The 20,896-nt window shown below is 50.4% G+C and overlaps 2 protein-coding genes across 2 annotated transcripts; one reads left to right on the plus strand and one right to left on the minus strand.

Moving 5' to 3' along the window:
• Positions 1-1,470: 1,470 nt before the first annotated feature.
• Positions 1,471-6,856, plus strand: PIM1 (Pim-1 proto-oncogene, serine/threonine kinase). Its single transcript, XM_074977317.1, has 6 exons — positions 1,471-1,745; positions 1,945-2,051; positions 2,234-2,284; positions 2,422-2,788; positions 4,536-4,712; positions 5,443-6,856. The coding sequence occupies exons 1-6, from the start codon at positions 1,664-1,666 to the stop codon at positions 5,598-5,600; spliced, it is 942 nt and encodes a 313-aa protein (XP_074833418.1). The 5' UTR covers positions 1,471-1,663; the 3' UTR covers positions 5,601-6,856.
• A 3,310-nt stretch (positions 6,857-10,166) lies between these two features.
• On the minus strand, positions 10,167-10,748 carry TMEM217 (transmembrane protein 217). The gene has a single exon (XM_074977723.1). The coding sequence runs from the start codon at positions 10,746-10,748 to the stop codon at positions 10,167-10,169; it is 582 nt and encodes a 193-aa protein (XP_074833824.1).
• Positions 10,749-20,896: the final 10,148 nt, after the last annotated feature.

Below are 20,896 nucleotides of genomic sequence, written 5' to 3' on the forward strand. Positions count from 1 at the left end.
TTACCCAATAAAAATGTTGGGACCCAATTTGAATTGACAATGTTTAAAGGTTGTATTTGTTCTTTAGCTCAATATACACAGTACAACTCTCCTTCAGAGCGGTGTGACACTGACACAATTTAAGGGAAGGAGTGACTTTTTAAAAAAAGCACACATTGGAATATGTTACAAAAATCTTTACTTGCAAAAGTGTGAGATGTTACATGCTGCCTTGAAATCAAATGGATTGGGTGCCATATTGTGTGTACATGTGTGGGACCTATTTTACATATACGATAAAGAGTACGAACCGCCTGAGCTTATTTACACCAGTTTAAATCAAGAGTAATTCCACTGAAAACAATGGAACTTTGCTAGTGTCAAAATGGTGCATGGGCAGAATCAGACTCCACTGAGTTTACATCAGAGGAGATCTGAAAATCCCATCCTCTTGGTGGTCAGGGTTGACATTTATGATCCCATGGCCCAACTGATAGGAACAGGAGTTTTGCCAGAAATCCCCTTCTTTGTCTGCACGAGCATGCTTGGATTATTATGCGTATTACGGATGGACTGTGGAGTCTCCACCACTGGAATCAGAAGGGTAGCCGTATTAGTCTGTGTCTGCAAAAACAACAAGAAGCCCTGTGGCGCCTTGCTGAGAGTTAGTCTATAATGTGCCCTAGGACTTCTTATTGTTGTTCCATCACTGGAGATATTTCAGAGCAGGTTAGACAGACATCTATCGGGGTGGTCTAGATGGTGCTTGGTCTTGCCATGAGGGCCAAGGACTGGACTTGATGACCTCTCGAGGTCCCGTCTATGATTACGGAAATGTCACTTGGGCCGGTGTGCTGGGCGCTGTGCAGAAACCATGGGGAAGTGCCTGCCCCGAGGAGATCACGCTCCAAAGACGGACCGAGGGTGGGAGGGGAGGTCGAGGTCCAGAACAGACGCGACAGCCGTGGCTAGGTCAGGGCGAGAGCTCTGGACCCATGCGGGCTGGACCATGCGGCCCCCAGCCTGGCGACACTGACTGGTCCTTGCAAGGACCCTGACCGCTGGGGGTGGCGGGGATTATTTTGGCACGTTGCTTCTGCTGGATTTTGGGGGTGGGGTATTTACACCCCTCCCCCCGCCCTGGCTCTCTCCCTCTCGTTCCCCCTCCCCCCGCGCCCCATCCACCTGCTCCCTTCCCTCACTGTCCTCGGGCTTCTCCCTCCCTCGTTCCCCCCGCCCCCTCCTTTATTCTCCCCTCCCCCCTCTTGGCGCCTTTTCCTTCCCGCCACGTCTTTAGTCTCCCCGTCCTATTCTGACGAGAACGGGACGACAAGCCCCGCGGCTGATTGGCTGCCACCGGGTTTGTGGGCGGGGTGCACCCCCCACTCGCCCAGCCGAAGCCCCGCCCCCGGCGTCCCTGGCCCCGCCCCCTCCCCGGTCCCCTCCCTCCCTTTACTACTGGCGGCTGGAGCTCGGGGAGCCGGCGCCACACGGGAGTCCGGCACCGAGCGGAGCAGCCTTGTCGGCCCTGCTCCCAGGCGTGTCCCCCGCCCCTCGCCTCCGCCCGGCCCCGCCCCACCCCCTTGGTTCCGAGCCGCGGGCTGCGAGCCCAGCCGAGCCGCTGGCGCCCGGGTCGGTTCGGGCGGTGCCGGTCCCGGCCCCGGAGCAGGGGGACGGGGCGGGGATGCTGCTCTCCAAGATCAACTCGCTGGCCCACCTGTGCTCCGGGTCCGGCGGGGAGCTGCACCCGGCCAAGCTGCAGCCAGGTGAGGCTCGGCTCGGCTCGGCAGCGGGGGCGGGGGGGCTGTGGAGTGAGGGTCCGGCTCGGGAGCAGCCCAGGCCTGGTAGGCGAGGGGGAGGTGCGAAAAGGAGCCTGGCCCGGTTTGGTCTGGGGCTGGTCCGGCTTGGAATAGGGGCCCGTCTTTCGGGGGCGCAGCCGGTCCTGACGCTGCTCTCTGCCTGCAGGGAAGGACAAGGAGCCCCTGGAGAAGCTGTACCAGGTGGGCCCGCTCCTGGGCAGCGGTGGCTTTGGGTCTGTCTATTCGGGCACCCGCCTGTCGGACGGCGCCCCGGTGAGTAGAGCCTGGCCGGTGGGGCGCCCCCCCCGCCATACCTCTGCAGATCTCCCTCCCCCTCCGGGGAGCCCCCTACCCGCTCCCCTCCCGCTCCGCCCCGGCGGCACCACCATCTTGCATCCCCGCCTTGCTCGCCTGGCCCGCGTCTGATGGGCTGCCCGGTTCTGTTTGTGTTCCAGGTCGCCATCAAGCACGTGGCCCGGGACCGGATTTCTGACTGGGGGGAGCTGGTAAGTGGCCCGAGCAGCAACCCCCGCCGGGGCTCTGCGTGGCCCGGCCCCGGCTGGGGAGCGAAGGTTGCAGCGGGGGCCGTAGGTAGCCCTTGACTTCAGGGGGGCGCTGACGGAGCTCTCCTTTCTCTGCGCAGCCGGGCGGGAGCAGAGTGCCCATGGAGATCCTGCTGCTCAAGAAGGTGGGCTCAGGCTTCCGGGGGGTCATCCGCCTCTTGGACTGGTTTGAGAGGCCGGACAGCTTCGTCTTGGTGCTGGAGCGGCCGGATCCGGTGCAGGACCTCTTCGACTTCATCACGGAGCGGGGGGCGCTGCCCGAGGAGCTGGCCCGCACCTTCTTCCGCCAGGTTCTGGAGGCGGTTCGGCACTGCCACAGCTGCGGCGTCCTGCACCGGGACATCAAGGACGAGAACATCCTCATCGACCTGACCAGCGGCGAGCTGAAGCTGATAGATTTTGGCTCCGGGGCGCTGCTCAAGGACACGGTGTACACTGATTTTGATGGTGAGTAGCTCTTGCCAGGCGCGGCTGGTGGAGCTGCGTAGGGAGGAAAGCCAGGGAAATTCCTCTTTGAAATGGGCTGTTCCCTGCCTGGAAACACACGGGAACTTCCCGGCCGGGAATGGGCTGTTCCTCCCTCTCCTTGTTGCTCTCAGTGGCTAAATATACTGGTGCGTGCTCTGCAGCTTGCGGGGGTTGCCCTCCCTGCCTTGCATGCAGAAATCTGGGCCTTTCTGAACCCCAGAGGGGGCATTGGCTGCCCATGTCACGCAGGGAGGGGCGGTGGCAGAAGGGGGGTGAACTCCCACGCACCCCTCTCTGGCGTGAGACCCACCCCCCCGGGCAGGGGCAGAGGGCCGGGTGAGGATGCTGGGACTGGGAGGTTGCGGGGTGGGGGGGTGGGGTGTCAAGAGATGCTGCTGCAGCCGCCGCCATCTCGCTCAATTATTCATGGCCTTGGAAAGTTGCGTTTTGTCACGGGATGAATGTTGTGAAATCGGATCCGCGGGAGATCTGCTTACAGCTGGCGCCCTTTCCGCCGCACCGCAGGCAGGTCTTTGGGAGGGGGGGTTGACCTTGCAGCAGGGGTGCAGAGATCTGCCGGGGGTGGTGGGGGGGCGGACACACAAATGCCCTGGGCTGTTGGCTGCAGACGGGCTGACCCCCAAGGCACGTGCAATGCAGGGCCGTTGGCTTTCGAAAAAGCCCACCCCGCTGGCTGTTGCTCGGCGCTTGTTTTGCTCCTGCCTGGCCCGCGCTGCATTTTTTGTTTTTAATTTAACGGTTAATGACAAGGGCTGGGTTGGCCCCTCCCAGCCACCTTGGCTTCGGCGGCCTGTCCCCGAGCGGGCAGCGCCCCCTGCTGGGCCCTCGGCTCTCTTTTTACAACCCAAAGTTTGTAAACAAGGGTCACGTGGCCAGAAACCAGACTCGCAGCTCTGACCTCAGTCTCCTCTTCCTGCCAGAAGAGAGGAGATCAAATACAACAAAGGCGAAAGGCGCAAGCATCTGCAGAGGCCAGAAGCAGGGTGGAATCTGAGTGCCAAGCATAATTCTCACATGCACCACTATACTAACCACTCCGCTCCAGGTCTGTGCTCCCTGGAGGTTGTACAACCAACCTTTGTCTGCAGCTTTGGCTTATTTTATACCTGGCTGACTTGAGAGTAGCCTATGCCAAAAAAGGATCAAACTCTCCAACATATCTGCCCTTATTTAGATTAAGCAGGGAAAAACCTCTTATGTACAAAGGACTGTAAGATTATCTGGGCTCTTGGTGGTGTTAGACAAGAGCTCAGCCCCTCTCCAAATGCTTTGTGTGTGCTGGGTCACCGTGGACTGCAGCATCTGCAAGCTGCCTCTCTCTTTACTTCAACAGGAAATGGTGAACTTGAAAGAGACACAGTCAGGATAACAGTGACCTTAAAAAACCTGTTACTGATTGCAACGGGGAAACATGTTTACTTGCATTTCACAAGTTCTGCTTCACTTACGGTCTGTGCCCTAGCACAACACTGCAATTGCTAAAACTTCCAGGGGATTAAATCCCAGTCAAACCAGGCTGAAAGTTTAAATAAAATTAGGATATTGCAACTTACATTTTGAGGCTGAAGTGCCTGACTTGGTCTCTTAAAACCACCCTGATAAGGCCTTAAAAAGTAAATAAATAAGAAGATTGCTTTGATTTTTCTCTGCTTAGGGTATAGATGACATATTTCTGCTAACAGTGATTCTTGAATCTTCTCTCCAGGGACCAGGGTGTACAGCCCCCCAGAATGGATCCGCTATCACAGATACCATGGCAGGTCGGCAGCTGTCTGGTCTCTAGGGGTCCTGCTTTATGACATGGTGTGTGGGGATATCCCCTTTGAACATGATGAAGAGATTGTTCGGGGCCAGGTCTACTTCCGACAGAGGGTCTCTCCAGGTGAGCGTCCTACTGAATTATGTCAGAATTGCCTAAACAACTACAAAGCCTGAATGCAGTAGTGACAAAGGGATGGTGCCATAGCGGTGTAGTACCATCACTTCATGCAACCAGTGGGGCGTAGGAGGCGTGAGTCTGATTTAGTGACTCCTTTCTTGCTTTAAAATCTGTGGCTCTATGAGATGTTCAGTGCTCTTGAATCTCAGCAAAGTACTATGAATTCTGCTGTCTTCTCTGCTTTAGATGGCTGTTTCAGAGCTCACTGTTGTAGTTCACTTTAGCACTTGACTCTCCTGCCTCTTGCTGGGGTCTTTAATGTGGCTACTGCAGCTGGCTGCTGAAGCAGTCTTACAGAAAGTGGAAATAGCAAGAAAGATTACACAGAATAGCTCCCAGGTCTAATCATCTGCCCAGGGAAGGGAAAGTTTGTTTTTGTTTTTTCTTATTAGCTTGAGCCTGAATGGGAGGGGAGGGTGGGTTGCTGATGGCCTTGCATTGCAAATGTTTCCTTATGTTTTTTTGGAGTCTCCTTCCAAAGATGGGAGCTGGTTCACACAGGTACCAGGCTGGGTTAGAAAATCAAACCACGCCCAGCAATAGTAATCTGTCCTGCAAAGCAAGATTGGCAGGTCCCAAAGTAGACTTGCACATGGTAAAATAGGGAGGCTGGTAGACTTCACAGACACTGCTCAGCAGCACATTCTCACTGACTGCTCCTTTCTCTCCCCAGAGTGTCAGCACCTCATTAAATGGTGTCTGGCCTTGAGGCCCTCCGACAGGCCGTCCTTTGAAGACATTCTCAATCATTCTTGGATGCAAGACATCCTGTTGCCACAGAAAACGTCAGAGATCCATCTTCACAGTCTAATTCAGGAGTCTAGCAAATAGCAGCTCCTCTCATCCATTGGGTGTAAAAGAGAAAACTCTCATCGCTGACTGTTACATGGGAACATTCATATCTCTTTCCAGAGCTCAGCTAACCGGAGAATTTTCTGAGAGGCTGGAGGTTACCATTCATCCCAGATGGACTAGTCTTGAACTCATTAGGTCCTGCCTTACTTGATGTCTTGCCAGTAGACTTTTTGATATCTTACGGGCACACTGACAAGTGTCCCTGACCTGCTGAGTCCTGGAATATGAACTGAGTGAGGACCAGAGAATTAGCAAGAAAATTTGGCTTGGGAGGACTGAATGTAGAGGGGGAGGGAAGGTACTGATTTGAATAGCTGTTTTAGTCACTGTGTCACCGTTTCCTGAGTGCCTTCAGTTGTGATCTGGGCTGTACTGGGGGGGAATACTTGAATCTTCCTACGCCGCTGCTTCTCTGAGATTTGCATGGGTTTATTTTATTCCCCTTGCTGAGGAACAGGTCAGAGGCAGCCACGGGTGAAACTGAGGCACCCTGGCTAGTTGTTTCCGAGGTATGCTGTCTAGTGGGACCTTTGCTTCCTCGGCTCTTTGCTTTGAGCCTCAGAAGCTGAGGCATCCTCACAGGTGCACAAACAATGCAACCCAAGAGAGCTGTAAATGTGTACAGAATTATACAGGCGCACAGCCTGGTGTACAGAGGACTGTAGTTTATAATGGTAAAGTTTTTACTTTTTTGTTTTTTTAACTTATTTTCAGGGGTTCATTTTTTTTTGTTTTTGTTTTTTTTTTCTTTTAATGGAAAATGTCCTAACTTTTAGGATAACTTATTTATTTATTTATGAATCATATGGATTCCGAGCCCATGCCTGGCTTCCACAGCTGCTGATCTGGTTTCCATTTGGGGTCCCCTCCCGCTCGACTGCACTGCCTGCTTAGAATGCTCTGTTAATGTCTCACTACTGCGTGGAGTGGCTGACTGCTTCCCAGCTCTCTGTAAATAGTACCAGCTGCTGGGGTCCCTCTTCTACGCGTGTGCTCAGTTGTTTTGAAAGGAGTTTCCACGGGTATTTGTCTGGGGTTGGGGACAGCATGTGAGCATGTGTGTATCGCGCTGGTCTTGCTGAGCTGTTGGGGGAGGTACCCTGGACTGTCAAGCTTGTATATGTAATCAGTGTGTAGTCTGCTGGTTTTGTTAATAGTTAATATTGTACAGGGGAGTTCAGAAATCCTATTTTTTTTATACCTGCAGTTTTAAATAAAAATGAATCACTTGATTTACCCTGAAACCTCTTCTTCGGATGGAGTAAAACTGGCAGTTTGACAGTGCAGAGATGTGGTGCTGTTAAACTTGGGCCCCTTCATAACATGATCCGAACACGAAGAGTATGCCAAGGCAAGTGGCTCTCAGTGCAGAGGAGTAAGCTAGGGAGGGCAGCCCAAACCACAAAGCTTGCGTCCATGTGGCCTCAAAGCTGAGTTACTCAGGTGCAGCATTTTCGTTTGGGCAAGTAAAGCGGACATTTGTCAGTGTTGGATCTGAACTTGGGCACTGTCCACATCAAGTGTCATGGTTCTGCCCAGTCCTGGGAGCTGAACCATGAGATCAGAGGTGTGTGGCAGAAGCACAGAGAATCTCAACCCCTTGATACGATGTACAGTTTCCATTTGTGCCTAGTGTGTATGAATAAAGCAGGTGAACCCCAGAGCTGTACTGATAATGCATGGGGCACATTGGACGCTGACCGTCAGTGCCAGGGCTCATTGTTTTAGTAACACAGATCCTGTATGGCAGGATTAGTAAACTCAGTGCTTGGAGAGAGTCAGATGCTGCCCAGCCAATGAGCTGAGCACCCACAGCCAGCACCATGTTTCTGTTATGGTGCAAATCCACACATGCCTTGGTGCACAGTATATTCTGCACATGGATGCGAAAAAAAGGGACCTTTCCAGAGGAGGCACTACAATTTCCCATCCTTGAAGGGATTGGGCAGAGATATCTTTATGGACATCTGATTAAATATAACTGCCATCTTTGGACAGGCTGGGACTGGCCCAGAGCCAGTTGATGTCCAGGTGAGAAGAACTCAATTCATTTCACTCTCTGGCACAGCCATGCTAGTTAAACTAATGCTCCCAGCGTGTTGCAGGGACTCCCTCTGTGTGAATGGTAACTACAGCTCGGAATCAGAAGCATAAGCTTTAAAACTCTGCTTACCCTGGCAAAGCCAGGGTCTCTTCCTTGCCTGTTATGTCTTTGGATGTCTGTGCCTCCTGGTTGAATGCACAAGCACGCACCGTGTGCTGATGTTGGTTATTTAGCTGCCTAACATTAAAGGATGGAAGGTGAGCATTGCTTGCGTAGCACAGTAGTTTAAAAAAACAAACAAACCTGCCCCTCTTTCTCTCTTCCCCTCCCCACTTTGCTGCTGCTAATCTCCTGCAAAGTGTCTTCCACCAAGTGAGTGCTTAAGTCACCAGAGACATCTATCACTGGGGCTGGATTATTGGCCTGAGCAGCAGGAAATGGGGGTTCTATTCCTTCACTGCCACTTGACTTGGCCCAGGGTATGCAGCATTTCCTGCTCTATGCCTCAGTTTCCCCATCTGTAAAGAGCCCTCTTTGTACAGCCTTTGCAGGTCCTTTTGAGGAAAGGTGGTAGTTTTTGTCAAACGCCTCTCTGCTTGCTCGGTGGGCAGGCTGAATGAGAGCTCAGCTCCACTTCTTCAGAAGCTGGGGCTCCGTGGTTTTTGTTAACCTCAGGCCTTTGTGCTAAACCAAAATAATCATCACTCCTTATTTTGAGAAAGTCCATCTCGCATGTTTACAATAGTGAGTGAGTGAAATTGATCTGCGTGCGGCTACGTACAGCATAGCAAACGGCTCCCCCCGAGCGTGGGCTCTCCCTCCTTCCCGTAAATGCTGTGCAACTGCTCACTCCACTTCTTAGAAACCTCACCACAGAAAGGCCAAGTGAGATCAGTGTGTCAAGCCCTGCAGGGGGGTTACGGGCTTCATGCTGCTGTCCAGACAACAGCTCACTTGCACGGCAGTGCTGTAGTACCGGCTTGGAGGCGTGACCTTGGAACGGCACACAGGACCAAGGAGAGCACAAGGCCTAATTTGGGCTCTTTGTCAGGGAAGCGTGATGCTGAGATCGCAAGCTAAAACCATCAAAGATCCTCGTTCAGGAAAACATTTAAATGGGTGCTGAAGCCCCAAGGAGTGAATGGCACCTAAGCGGATACGTTTGCACTGCAGCTGCGGGTGCAGTAGAAGACAGCAGTGCGGGCCTCTTGGTACTGGTGAAAGCTAGCACTAGCCACAGGATCTCAAGCCTGGTGGAGTAGAATGGGCTTGAGCTTAACTGACTACTCCGAACCTCCACCAGTGCTAGGTCAAAGTCCTGCTCCAGCATGCACTGGGATTTATTTCCTAGCAGCTGGTCTCTTACTCAGGCAGCTGGGTGGGAATGTCCCCTGCACCCTGTCAGTAGCCCTGACAAAACTTATTGCTACGGTCTGTACTACCTTCTGTTTCGGCAGGCCCAGAGATTCTGAGCAAGGCTATTCCACGAAGCAAGGTGCCCCTGCAGTCTGGACTTGCACGCCTCGCTCTGTGTGGCTATTGCTCATAACTTGCGGCTGCCCAACTAGGGTGTCCCATGGGCGCGCTGTGCAAAAGCAAATGCTGGGGATGGCAGCCTCTGCCCTACACAGAACGGAGGTGTTGCGTTACCACCAGTAGCCTGGTGCCCGACTTGTTTGCATGGCTGCCATGGCACAGTAATGCTTTAGTCAGCGGGATGCCAAGGTCTGTGCTGCTGAGCCTGCTGGAGATCCCTACTAGCAGAGCATCCACACTGGGGAGGGTATAACAGATAACAGCAGCCACCCCCCTCGTTTCCATCAGCCAGAGAGTGACTCCCAAGCGAGCAACGTGGTCCAATAAGATGGCAGTGCTGGCGGGGGAGTGGTTTCTTGAACTCATCCTCTCAGCAGCATCTGCTGCTGGGCTCTTACAATCTTCTGATCACAACTCCCAGCTGTCCCAAGTGCCTAAATTTAAGAGCTAGGCTCCTAAATCAGTCATGCATTGCAAAACTGAGCATTGCAGTGCCTAACCACCTTTCAAAATCTGGGCTTTACCCCTTAACACCAAGCTTTTCATCCCGCCATCTTCAAGTGCCTTACAAATATACTGTACAGAAATAGCATTTTCTCCATGTTATGGAGGGGAAAAAGAAAGGTTAGATGGAGGCGGCATGACTTGCCCAAGGTCAAGTGGAAGAGTTGGTGGCAGAGCTGTGGATAGCTCTAGTCCTACTGCTTCTCAAGTCACATGCTTTGTGTGTGGTTCCCTGCTGCAAAATAAAAGCCTTGGGAAAGCCGCCTTAAAACACACAGATGAGGGGTGTTTGAGGTTTATTCATATCTTGAGCTCAAAACTTGGAAAACACAGCAACCGCAAGAGAAACACTGAATTACTGAACAGTGGAAGGAGTTTACAGGGGTAATGGCTTGTATCGCCATCCATAGAAAACACAAGGTAACGTGGGGTCCATCGTAGTGCTCTGCTACCTCCCCTCACACGCCTTTCCTACCAGAGGAGCCCAGCCGAAACCTGGGTGGTTCTGACACATTCCTAGACAGCCGCCTCAACCGCATTGACAGCCGTCCTTGCCCTTTGCTTTCAACAATCAACAAGGCATATGTGATGACAAAGGAGAGCCAGAAGCCATCCATGGGGATCCTGGTGGCCAGTCCAAACCACTCCAGTGGGCTGAGGGAAAACCAGGCTTCTTTGGAGATCTGGTAAGCCAGGGCCACAAGGAGGCAGTTAGCCAGGTCGTAGAAGATGATCCATGCAACGTAGATGAACATTCCTCTGTAGAGCTGCTTGTGGACTGAGTAGATAAGGAGGACGCAGACTGGGTAGGACATGATGGCCAGCGTGATGGCCGTGTAATAGCAATATGGCAGCATCTTCCCCATGTTGGTCATGTTATTGAAGGCCTTGATTTTCTCCATGTCATTCACTGCTTGGTCTAAGTGGCCAAACTCAAAGATAAGGTACATGTTGGTCACTAGGATCATGTAGACAGCAGCTACTGTGGCACCCTCCTTGGGGCTCATGCCGCAGAACCCCTCTGGACACAGGATAATCATGTTTTCTACTTCACTGGCCACAGAAATGGGAGGAGCATTGCAGAGCAGAGAGGCACGGTGGGAAAGACGTCGGCAGGGCTCCTGTTTGGGATGAAGTCCAGTGAAATTGAGCCTGTGTTGGGAAAGAAAAGGATCAGGCTGAGACGCTGTGCTAACAGAATGGCTCCTTCAAATACTCAGCTCACCAGGCCACTGAGGAGCGTAGATCCTAGGAGCTGAACAATGAATTGCTCCACTGTATTTACAGTGAGCCTCCTGAAGGGTTCCCACGGCCCTTTCCAGGGATTGGGGATAGGTGTGTCTTTGACACGTGTTCACTGTGACCCCATCTCGTGAAGACCCCTGCTAAACTCGCGTATGTCCCACTGTGATTCTTTGTGCAGCGATGGGCTCCCAGCCCCCTTAACCAAGGCCAGGCCATGCTCCTGAGCTCCTTCATTGGAGTGTCCGATGCCTTCAATGGGGGCTACTGTAGTCCCCTTTTCGAAACAGTAAAGGGCACACTTGCTTGAGTTCCTGTGGAACTGATTTTTAATGCTGATGAGATGAAATTTAATTGTGTTTACTGAATAATTAACAACAGGGTGCCTTAGCTTTGGGTCAGTCTCTTTAGTGTTTAAATCTCAATAATGCAGTCTGTCAGTCTCACAGCTGTTGGCAGCCACTGTGTAGCCTGGTGGATACAACACTAAGGAGATCTAGGCTCTATTCCCACCTTGACCACTGTCCTGTTGGGCAATATTGGGCAAGTCGTGTCCTTCTCCATACCTCAGCTTTCTTGCCTGTAAAATGGGGTTTTAATGTTTCTGTGCCCTCCCTTGTCAAGTACTTTGAGAACTACTTATGAAACATGCTAAATAAGAGTGAGGGCTTTGTTATTATTTCATTTTATTACAAAAATTATCAAATATGCATCAAATCAATGATTTGCAACACTGTGACCACACAGCTCTAGATTCAGAGCATTTAAAAGAAAAAGAAAAAAAGGTTTGCCTGATGTCCAGAAGTCGCCCTTTTTTATTTTGCCTCCAGCAGACTGGAGCTAATATACTGCCCTCCACGAGAGAAAAAGTAAGAGACCTGATGGATGGATCTGCCGTGATATTTTTGCACTGGCTGGAAGTGTCACCTAGCCACAATGCTGCTGACCTTAGTGGCTAACACCTGAGAGCCCATGTGCTCGTCCCACCGGGACTTTGCTAAGTCTATTCAGCTCACCAGGCATCTCTAAAACAAAGGGAGCATAGGAGGACTTGCCAGATGGGAGCAGAACCAACCTCCAACAGTCAGTGCCAATGCTTCTGCAGAAAATATAAAATGAAATCCCAGAAAGTAGAAGGGAGCTAATTTAGCCAATGGCCAAACAGAAGACACTTGGCCAAGGTCTTGATAGAAGTTAAACTAGCCACCTGCCTAGAGCTACCAAAAGTCAACTGCTTCCACCTGCTGGAGATCAGCACCTAGGACAAGGGCCTGGGAGAGGACTTGGCTTCATGGCCAAGAGAGCAGTAGTGATGCTTTTTCCTTGGCCTGTTCTGGCCAGGGTTATCCCTGTGAAGAGATATCTGACGCCACATGGGTTAGAGATACACCACTGCCAGCCTTAGATTCTACTCTTTAGGTTGGCATGTGACTGTGTTTGGCTTCTTCCCTTCAAAAAATTCAGGGAACTCCATCATGCAAACCACTCAGACAGATGGAAAGTTATGTGCTGGCTCTGAATCATGGCCTCAGATTGCAGGTTCACTGGAGCAAGAAGAGCAGTGTTATCAATGCCCATAATTCTATTATAAAATGTGCAATATTTGGTGTTTTTCTTAAAGCTCCGATTCATGGAAGCACCCAGCCTAAGAGAAGACATCATACCTTGCTGATATCTCAGCTACAGTTGGCTTGAACATCACAATGGAAAAACTAAGAGCTTGAAAATCAACATTAGGAGCACAGAGCCAGTTATACTTGGTGGCAGGGCACTGCTGGGAGTTGAGGTCTTCACACACTTGGGGAGTATCATCAACAAAGGGGGGCACCGATGCTGATGTGTGAGTGAGGATTGGGAAAGCAAGAACAGCTTTTCTTCTCATGAGAAACATCTGGAACTCTAAGCAGATATGACTCAGACTGATATGAGGTTATTCAACTCCAATATCAAATCAGTCCTACTTTATGGAGCAGAAACTTGGAGAACAACAAAGATGACTGTCAAAAAAAATCCAGATGTTTATCAGTAACTTCCTCCATAAAATCCTCTGGCTCCGCTGACCAGACACCATCAACAACCGAGACCTGTGGCAACTGACCCACCAACTTCCTGCCAAAGAAGAAATCAGGAAGAGAAGATGGCAATGGATTGGACGTACCCTTAGAAAACCAACTACCAACATCACAAGGCAAGCCTTATGCTGGAACCCACAAGAAAAAAGGAAAAGAGGGCATCCCAGAAACACCTGGCACAGAGACCTGAAGGAAGACACTGAAAAGATGGGTCACACTTGGTCAGAACTGGAAAAGATTGCCCAGGATAGGGGATGCTGGCAAACAGCTGTCAATGGCCTATGAGCCAAGATGTAGGAGTGGAAGAGGCTTACTCCTTTCCTGGACTGAGCCGTCGATTGATGGATCTCATCTTCCATGACGCCAGTGGTGAGCGACTAAACCAATCCTTGATCGGCAGATGTCATGTAAAAAACTCCCAACTTCAGGCATTGTACTTTCTTTTTCAGTCCTACACTTTTCCTGTACTGCCTGGATATGCTCACTCTCAAAGCAATTAAGAGCCTGTACAGTGGTTTGCCACCAGGACAATCTGTCCTGAACTAGAGTTTCCAGATCGTTGGGAGATTTGCCACGTGACTTCACATTGGCCTTTAAAATGTCTTTATAGCACTTATACTGACCACCAGTGGAGTGCTTTCCATGAGCGAGCTGGCCATAGAAGACCATCTTTGGTATCACTGGATCATCCATCCTCATAACACGACCAATCCAGTGAACCTGTTTGTTCATAAGCATTGCTTCCATCTGCACTGGCTTTCAGGAGTAATGCCATTTTTGAACATGTAGCAAAAGAGCAGAGAGATGCCCCAATGGTCATCACAACATGCAGTCACCTTTTCTCTTTGAGGTCCTTGGGGACATGCTCCTTCTCCCAAATGGTGCTAAATAAATGAGTGAGATGGTAGATCAGCTGGTCACCAGCAGCTGTATTAATTTCTGATAGAATTGCAACACTGCCAGGTGCCTTTCCAGATTTCATCTGTTTAACAGCTTCTTGTACATTGTATGACCAGTTGTAAATCATTAGCCCACTGAGGAATCTCTTCAAGAACGCTGCTGTCAAAAGCTGAGGCCTGGTTCACTACTTTGTGAAAATGTTCTGCCCAGTGGTCAAGGATTTTAGCACTATCTGCGATCAAAGTGAGGCTGTCAGCAGAGTGCATTGGTGTACAGTCAGCAATGCATGGCCTGCAGACTGTCTTCAGCCTGTCATAGAATGCTTTAAAATCATGTCTATCAGCTGTACCTTGGAGTTTAACTGCTTGATCTTTCTACCAGTCCTCTTTCATTTGCTATAATTTGACTTCCTGCCTCCTGCTTAGCTCGAATGTATGCTAATTTCCTGGGGACAGTCTCTTTATCATTGATCCCAGCCAGGTGTTTCACATGCATCTTATCAAGAAGACCTTGGGCATCTCTGTTCTTGTTATCAAACCATTCCTTGTGCCTATATTTTTAGGAACCAAGGATCTTGATAGCGGTTCTGTAGGGCTATCAAGCGGGTGACCGTTCTGGACCTCCATTGCTGATGACTAAGGAAGCATCAAGACTGCATTGAAACAGTGCTTGTGTCTAGGGTATTTCAAGCTTACCTACTTCCAGCTTTTTCTGGCTTACAGCAGAACGATGACATTTTGGTGGACAAAGGTTCAAGGAGACAACACCGCGTACCATGTAGCAGGCAGACCAGGAGCCGCTGGCATGCATTGCATGTGTCAGCTTGACATCAGAAAGATCTCTCTGTTTTGTGGTGCAGTTGTAGGCTTACTACTACCACCACCACAGAAGCAAATGATTTGGTGAGAATGCCAACTTCTGTTTAAAAAAATTCGAGGCCTTTGGGCTATGGGGAAAAGTTGACTGCTCCCAAAGGCAAGAAAACGTGCACATGTGTATTAGTGAAAAAGAAAACTCTTGATTTTTTAAGCCAATCTCATAATGGCTGGGGCGTGACTCCTGACTTTGGAGCCGTTGGGGCTGGCCATTCTGGAACTTTCCACGTGTTCTGTGCAGCGTATCATAGTGAAAGAAACAAGCCAGATTTAAAATAAACCCAACAGCATGACTGCCTCTGTTTCCACCTCACTTGGAGAGTGGAACTAGCCCTGTCAGTTTCACTTTCTGCCGCTGGACCTGAGCCCAAAGCTGCAAGGTTGGGGAGGCAAAGCCTATGTCCAAATGGGCTCCTTTGCAACTTAAAATTCTATCCAAATCAAATTTCATTACTTCCCATTCTCCCTCCCACCCCCACAAATAAATTTCGTGGCCAACCAAGGCTGGGGTATGTGGATTCCCCAGGGACCCAAATAAATGGAAATGTATTAATTAATTTGCATTATTGCAAGCCTTCCACCAAAGAGCACACCTTGAGAGTTCTTACAGGCGCCAGCTAAAATCAGGGCTGGGAGAGTCTGTGTGGCCTGTAATGTTATTTGTGTGGTGTATGTGGAGATCAGGGCCCCACTGTGCTAGGTGCTGCACATATACATACACAATAGACAATCCTTCATCTAGAGAGTAGACAAGAGCAATAGATGGGGCAGCAAAATGGGGGAGAGAGGAAAGGCACAATTATCCCCGTGTCTTACATAAAGAACTGAGGCCCAGATGGACTGAGTCACTTGCCCAAGATCACTGTTTGACCAGGGTGTTACTCTCCTCAGGAGCCTCTTAAGGAGCTTATATCAGAAGAGATGAGCTCCTTGCACCCCTGACAGCACCAGGCCCTGACCAAACATAAGGAGACCTGATACCCTTTTATTCCATGATAGCGATGGCTTCCTGAGGCATTCATGGAAAACATCAGTACCAGCATAGGCCAGAAAGTTACGCTAACACCAGCTTCCTAGCAGCAGAGGTCAGAAGATGCAGGTCTGAAGGGGGAACTCTCAGGAAGTGCTAGATTAGCCAGGACAGGACATGTGGCAGAAATAAATAGCTCCGCAGTATTGCACTGGTCCAGTGCACTCTCATTTTCGGCTGGAGCACTAGCTCCTGGGAGCACCCTTTGAGACTGATGCATCTGATGAAGTGAGTCTTTGCTCATGAAAGCTCGTGCTCAGAACTTTTCTGTTAGTCTATAAGGTGCCACAGGACCCTTCGTTGCTGTTACAGATCCAGACTAACACAGCTACCCCTTTGACCTTTGAGACTGTGTTTGTCCAGCACCTAGCACAGTGGGGCCCCAGTTCCTGGGTGCTCCCACAATACCAATAATCACACATTGACGTGTGCTGAATCGCAGCCCCCCACCCCGCTCCATTACCTCCTGGAGTGTGTCTCATCAGCAACATATCAGAATTGTTCTCAGTGCAGACCCTGACCCAACATGCGCCCAGGGTAATTCACCTTCCTGCCATCGCATGGTACTGGATCCTTCTCGCTTTACACCGCTTGGAGGCCTGAGCCCCTCTTTGCTTGGAGGTTTGTACCTGTGTCCCTGAAAGTACATTCTGGCCTAACCCACCTGTCTGGGTCACACAAAGCAAGTGGCCCCAGTCTCCCTAAATATGCCTTCCCTTTACCCTTACAAACACCATCCCCAGCAAATATTCTCTCTAAGCTGAGCACTTGGGCAGCTGCCCAGGAGAGATTCAAATGTCACCCAGCTGATGAGCAGAGCGCCTGCACAGCTGGCAGCCTGTGTTTCTACTGGTGGTGCACATCCAGATACATCTCAGTGCAGACAGCAAAATTTATTCTGCATATGGATGGAAAAAACTAGAGGGAACACTGCCCCCAGCCATAAATACCTGATCCCAGTGAGGGGGCTCCCTAACCGCTCGCACACTTTTTATTCCGTCCCATCACTCCCTACCATGTTCACCCCAGAACCAGCATTACCATAAACTTTGTAGTAGTCCCTCCCTGCTCTGCTTACTAGTAAGCTTGTAAGCTTACTTGCTTACAAATACCCTCATGGGTGGAGCTGGGGGCTGGCATCATCTCTAGCAGGGGTTCTTTTACTGGGGGCTTCCTCCCTTCCCGCTTCATCTGTTTCAGCCCAGGACCAGCTTCTCCCTTTCTGCTCTGTCCGCTATGGGGGGAATTCACTTCACTAGCCTGTCTCATGGCGGCCTTGGCTTCTCTGAAGCGGCTGCTGGCCTGGCAGCCTGAGTAGCTGCCGGATGTGGTGTTGTTGTGAGGTGGATGGTTGGCCACTGGGATTTGGGCTGTGCCCCACGGGACTTGCGTAACCTGGGGATGGGGTGCTGCCCCCAGGTGGATCCTGGCTCCTTTTGCTGACTGGCACCTTACCTCAGTGAATTCCCACTCCTCTCAGGCAGCAGGTGGTGCTTCCTCCCTTACTTGGTCAGCGCCTTGCCCTCTATTTGGCCTCCTTGGCTCATGTCTTCCTCTGTGTACATCACTGCCTCATGCTCAGGGGCCTCCGCAGCTGCTATTTTAGAGTGACATTTGCCTGAGGCCTTGGCACCACCTAAGGCCTCAAAATGGGCCTTAAGGGTAGGACATTCCAGCAGCTTTGCACTCTGGGGACTGGGCATCATTGAAATCTGGCCCTCATTTAGGTGACTGCATGAGCTTGTTGGAAAACCATGTCCCTGTTTCAGGTGCCAGTCCCTGAGTTCATTTATCGGTCTAACCCTGTGCAGGGCCTCTGTACTGGGGGGTATTTCACCTTTCCTGGAAAAGGGCTTTCATCATCATCGTCATCAACAACCATGGGCTCAGCGTCCGTTGGTGTCCAATGTCTCCCTCACTATTTCCTTCCATCGCTCCCTGTCCATTGTGGAGTGGCTTAGTTTCTGTAGACTAGCTCCATGTCAATCTACTATAAAAAGAGCTTTGGGCAGAATAAATCCTTAACGTCAAACTTTTCCCCTCATGTCCTACTGGGAGATGCCAGGAAAGGGGTTAAAACCTGAGCACCCCCCTTCCTTTGTGTAACTGGGATGCTGGCTTAGCCCAGCAGAGGAATGTCTTGTAATGTCTGATTTCACCTGACCTGAGCTGTTGCCAAACAATTTCCCCAAGGAACAAAGCCTGGAGCGGAGGGATGGACCAATCTTTGGATTCAAATGGCAAAACCTGAGGTAAAATTCCCTGCAAGAAGCTGCTTTCCCCTCCTTCCCTATCCTGACACCTGGATGCAGCAGAAGAGCCGGCCCATTGGGCCCTGCACTCGATAGCCATGAAGGACCTAATCCAGTAAACTCTGACATGAAAAAGACTTCTGTGGCGGTTGGAGCAGCCCCTGAACATGGTAAGGAGGCCCGATTTGCAGAGAGTGTCAACAGTCACAGCTACCGTGGCTTCTGCTACACTTTCAGGTGCCTCACGCGTCACTGAAAATTAGGCGCCAAAGCATCCCAAAGCTGGACATGCCGCACGCTGGCTCCCACATTAGAAAACTTTGAGCTCACTGTGTCACAGTTTCCCCCAGTGATACCGCCCTGCCCTTCTGCTGGTCATGAAGGTGTGAGGTCTAGTTTGTTCATGGTTTATAAAGGGCTAGTAGGTGCTGTCGCTCAGCGACTGGCTTTGTATTAACATTGTTCGCAACGTGCTGTGAGTTTGCTGACCAGATGGAGAAGAAGGCTGAACTCCACACCGCAAAACCTGTGGTTTCATTTTGGTTAGCCTAGTCGTTGAGGGGAACTGTATTTTGATCCTAAATCTGTTTCAGCTCATGATAAAAACAGGGGACATTTAGAAAAGTGAGATGCAGCATGCCAGGCATTGGGGATTTGGCTGTGGAGGGCAGTGACTCAGGCTAACACCTAGGTAAGACATTCTAACAAACGTTGCTACTAGCATCTGTGGGGCCTGTCACAGATCAGGACCAGGCGTATGGGAAATAAGGCATTCTGCTGTTACAATGACGGTGATTAACCATTGGCACGTACCACCCAGGGGTGTGGATTTTTCATCTCTTGATGTCCCATCAGGCCTCTCTGGGACGCACGCTTCAGCCAAACACAAGTGACAGGGCTGAGTACAGGAGTAAGTGCAGTTCTCTGGGCTGGATCTAGCGCAGTGGTTCACGACCGGGAGCGGACAGCCCCCTGCATAGTAAGTTTCAGGGGCTCTGCCAAACTAAACCCAGCTTCAACTCTGGGTGGTGGTGAGGCTTGGAGTTTAGCCCCTGGCAGTGGGACTCAGGAAAAGAGGGCCACCCCACTCCTTTACCTATCTCAGTGGGGCCCCCAGCTTGTGGGGAAGCACCAGCAATGAGTTGCACACTCAGTAAATAAAACAAAAGCAATACTGTGTTTTCATTTTGTTCTTATATTCCCCTTTTCTTTTTGACATTCCGTGTGCGTAACTATATAACTAGCCCAGTGCATACAGCTTTTACTCCACTGGCTGTGCAGAAAAACAGTTATTATAGTGCAACACTTGTGGCATTTTTACAGCATAGTGTGGAGGCCTCAGACAGAAAAAGGTTGAGAACCCTGGAGATGGAGGAGCCCAGATGCAATCTAATCCATTCCATCTCTGGACAGAATATTTTTTATGTGCGCTGAGGAATGTGCACCACCAACAGAAAGAAGAAACAACTAGCTATGGATGTTCTGTTGAATTTGAATTTCTCCTGCGTGGCCACACAAATGCACAGCTTGCAGGGAACACTGGGCAGACGGGGTGCTTTATTGCCCTCTCCGCCTTAACATCTGTAGCAGCATGAAGCGCTGACTGTTCTATTCCAATAGGACTCAAGAGACAGTCTGTGTGCCCCATCTTTGCCCATGGCTTGGTGGGGCTGTTCTTGCTGCGGCTGTGAACCACAGAATTGGTTTGATTTTCGCTTGGCTTTAAGTTCCTTCTCCAGCTTGGCGCAGGCACAGGAGAGAGAAGTGATACTTACCCTTTCTGTTTCAGTCTTATTGAGAATCGAAAGTTAGCCTTCGTCTTTGGCCCAGCTAGGAGTCTCCTGCTGGCACCTTGGGGGTGGCTGGCTCAGAAGAAAAGAGAAGCACTGTAAGGAGCATGATGCACAGTGGTCTGGTTCATTACAATGGTAGAAGTGTACTGCCCTCTGGTGTTGGTGTGTCCCACTTAGGCACTGAAACACCACTAGGTTTTCATGGGCACAGTGCTTGGCTCGTCTAAAGGTCTGACCCCAGTGGTGAGGCATTGAGCTCTAGAAAATCTGATTGTAGGACTCTTTGTCTAACCTTAAAAAGGTCTCCCCTCACCCCCCTTGAATGTAAAAGAGAAGCACAGGGGCCAGTATTGGCCTTATACCTGGTATAGATCTGTCACACTTGTGCAGAATAGGCAAGCAATGCAAGCAAATCAGTCTGCCAGCCACTCATGCTAGCTTTATGCTCACTTAGCCTTGAGGAAATTGCTCACGCATGAGGCAGGGCAATGGAGAATTAGACCTATTCCCTCCTCAAATTGTTACACCACTAATAATTTCTTGCTGAACCAGAGCACTTTCTCTCTGACGATCTCACAGGACTTTGGAGAGCATTGAAGACATCCTCTCCACTCCTTGGGACACAGATTTGTATTATTATCCCCACTTTACAGGTGGGGAAACCGTGTTACAAGGCAGGGCAGTGATTTGCCCGCCAGTCAGAAGGACAGGTTTACACTTGAGTTTCCACCTTAAAGAGATATCTAATTAACTCAAGGCAGTGAATATGCATCTGCACAGACTACGATGGATGCTCCCCAAGTGCATGGTCCAGAATTTACCCCAGAGTTTGCTTGCGGCCTGTTATAAAAGTTTAGAGTGGTGAGACACAGACCTCAATGGTCTAGGAGCCAAAACTAGTGATCAACAGTAACCCAAAGAGCTGCAGTAGTACAAATGATAGGTAAATATTTAGCTAATAAAACATTAATTTTAGCTTACTTACTGGAGGCTATACAATATATATTTTATTCTTAAAGCAAAT

Source organism: Carettochelys insculpta, chromosome 26, assembly GCF_033958435.1.
Source record: "Carettochelys insculpta isolate YL-2023 chromosome 26, ASM3395843v1, whole genome shotgun sequence".
NCBI lineage: Eukaryota > Metazoa > Chordata > Testudines > Carettochelyidae > Carettochelys > Carettochelys insculpta.

What these genes read in the sequence shown, in the direction of transcription:
- PIM1 (XM_074977317.1), top strand. Translation starts at nt 1,664, where the DNA reads ATGCTGCTCTCCAAGATCAACTCGCTGGCCCACCTGTGCTCCGGGTCC. An exon ending in CCCGGCCAAGCTGCAGCCAG is followed by an intron (nt 1,746 to 1,944) that starts GTGAGGCTCGGC and finishes CTCTGCCTGCAG; the next exon opens with GGAAGGACAAGGAGCCCCTG. An exon ending in GCCTGTCGGACGGCGCCCCG is followed by an intron (nt 2,052 to 2,233) that starts GTGAGTAGAGCC and finishes TTTGTGTTCCAG; the next exon opens with GTCGCCATCAAGCACGTGGC.
- TMEM217 (XM_074977723.1), bottom strand. Translation starts at nt 10,748, where the DNA reads ATGATTATCCTGTGTCCAGAGGGGTTCTGCGGCATGAGCCCCAAGGAG.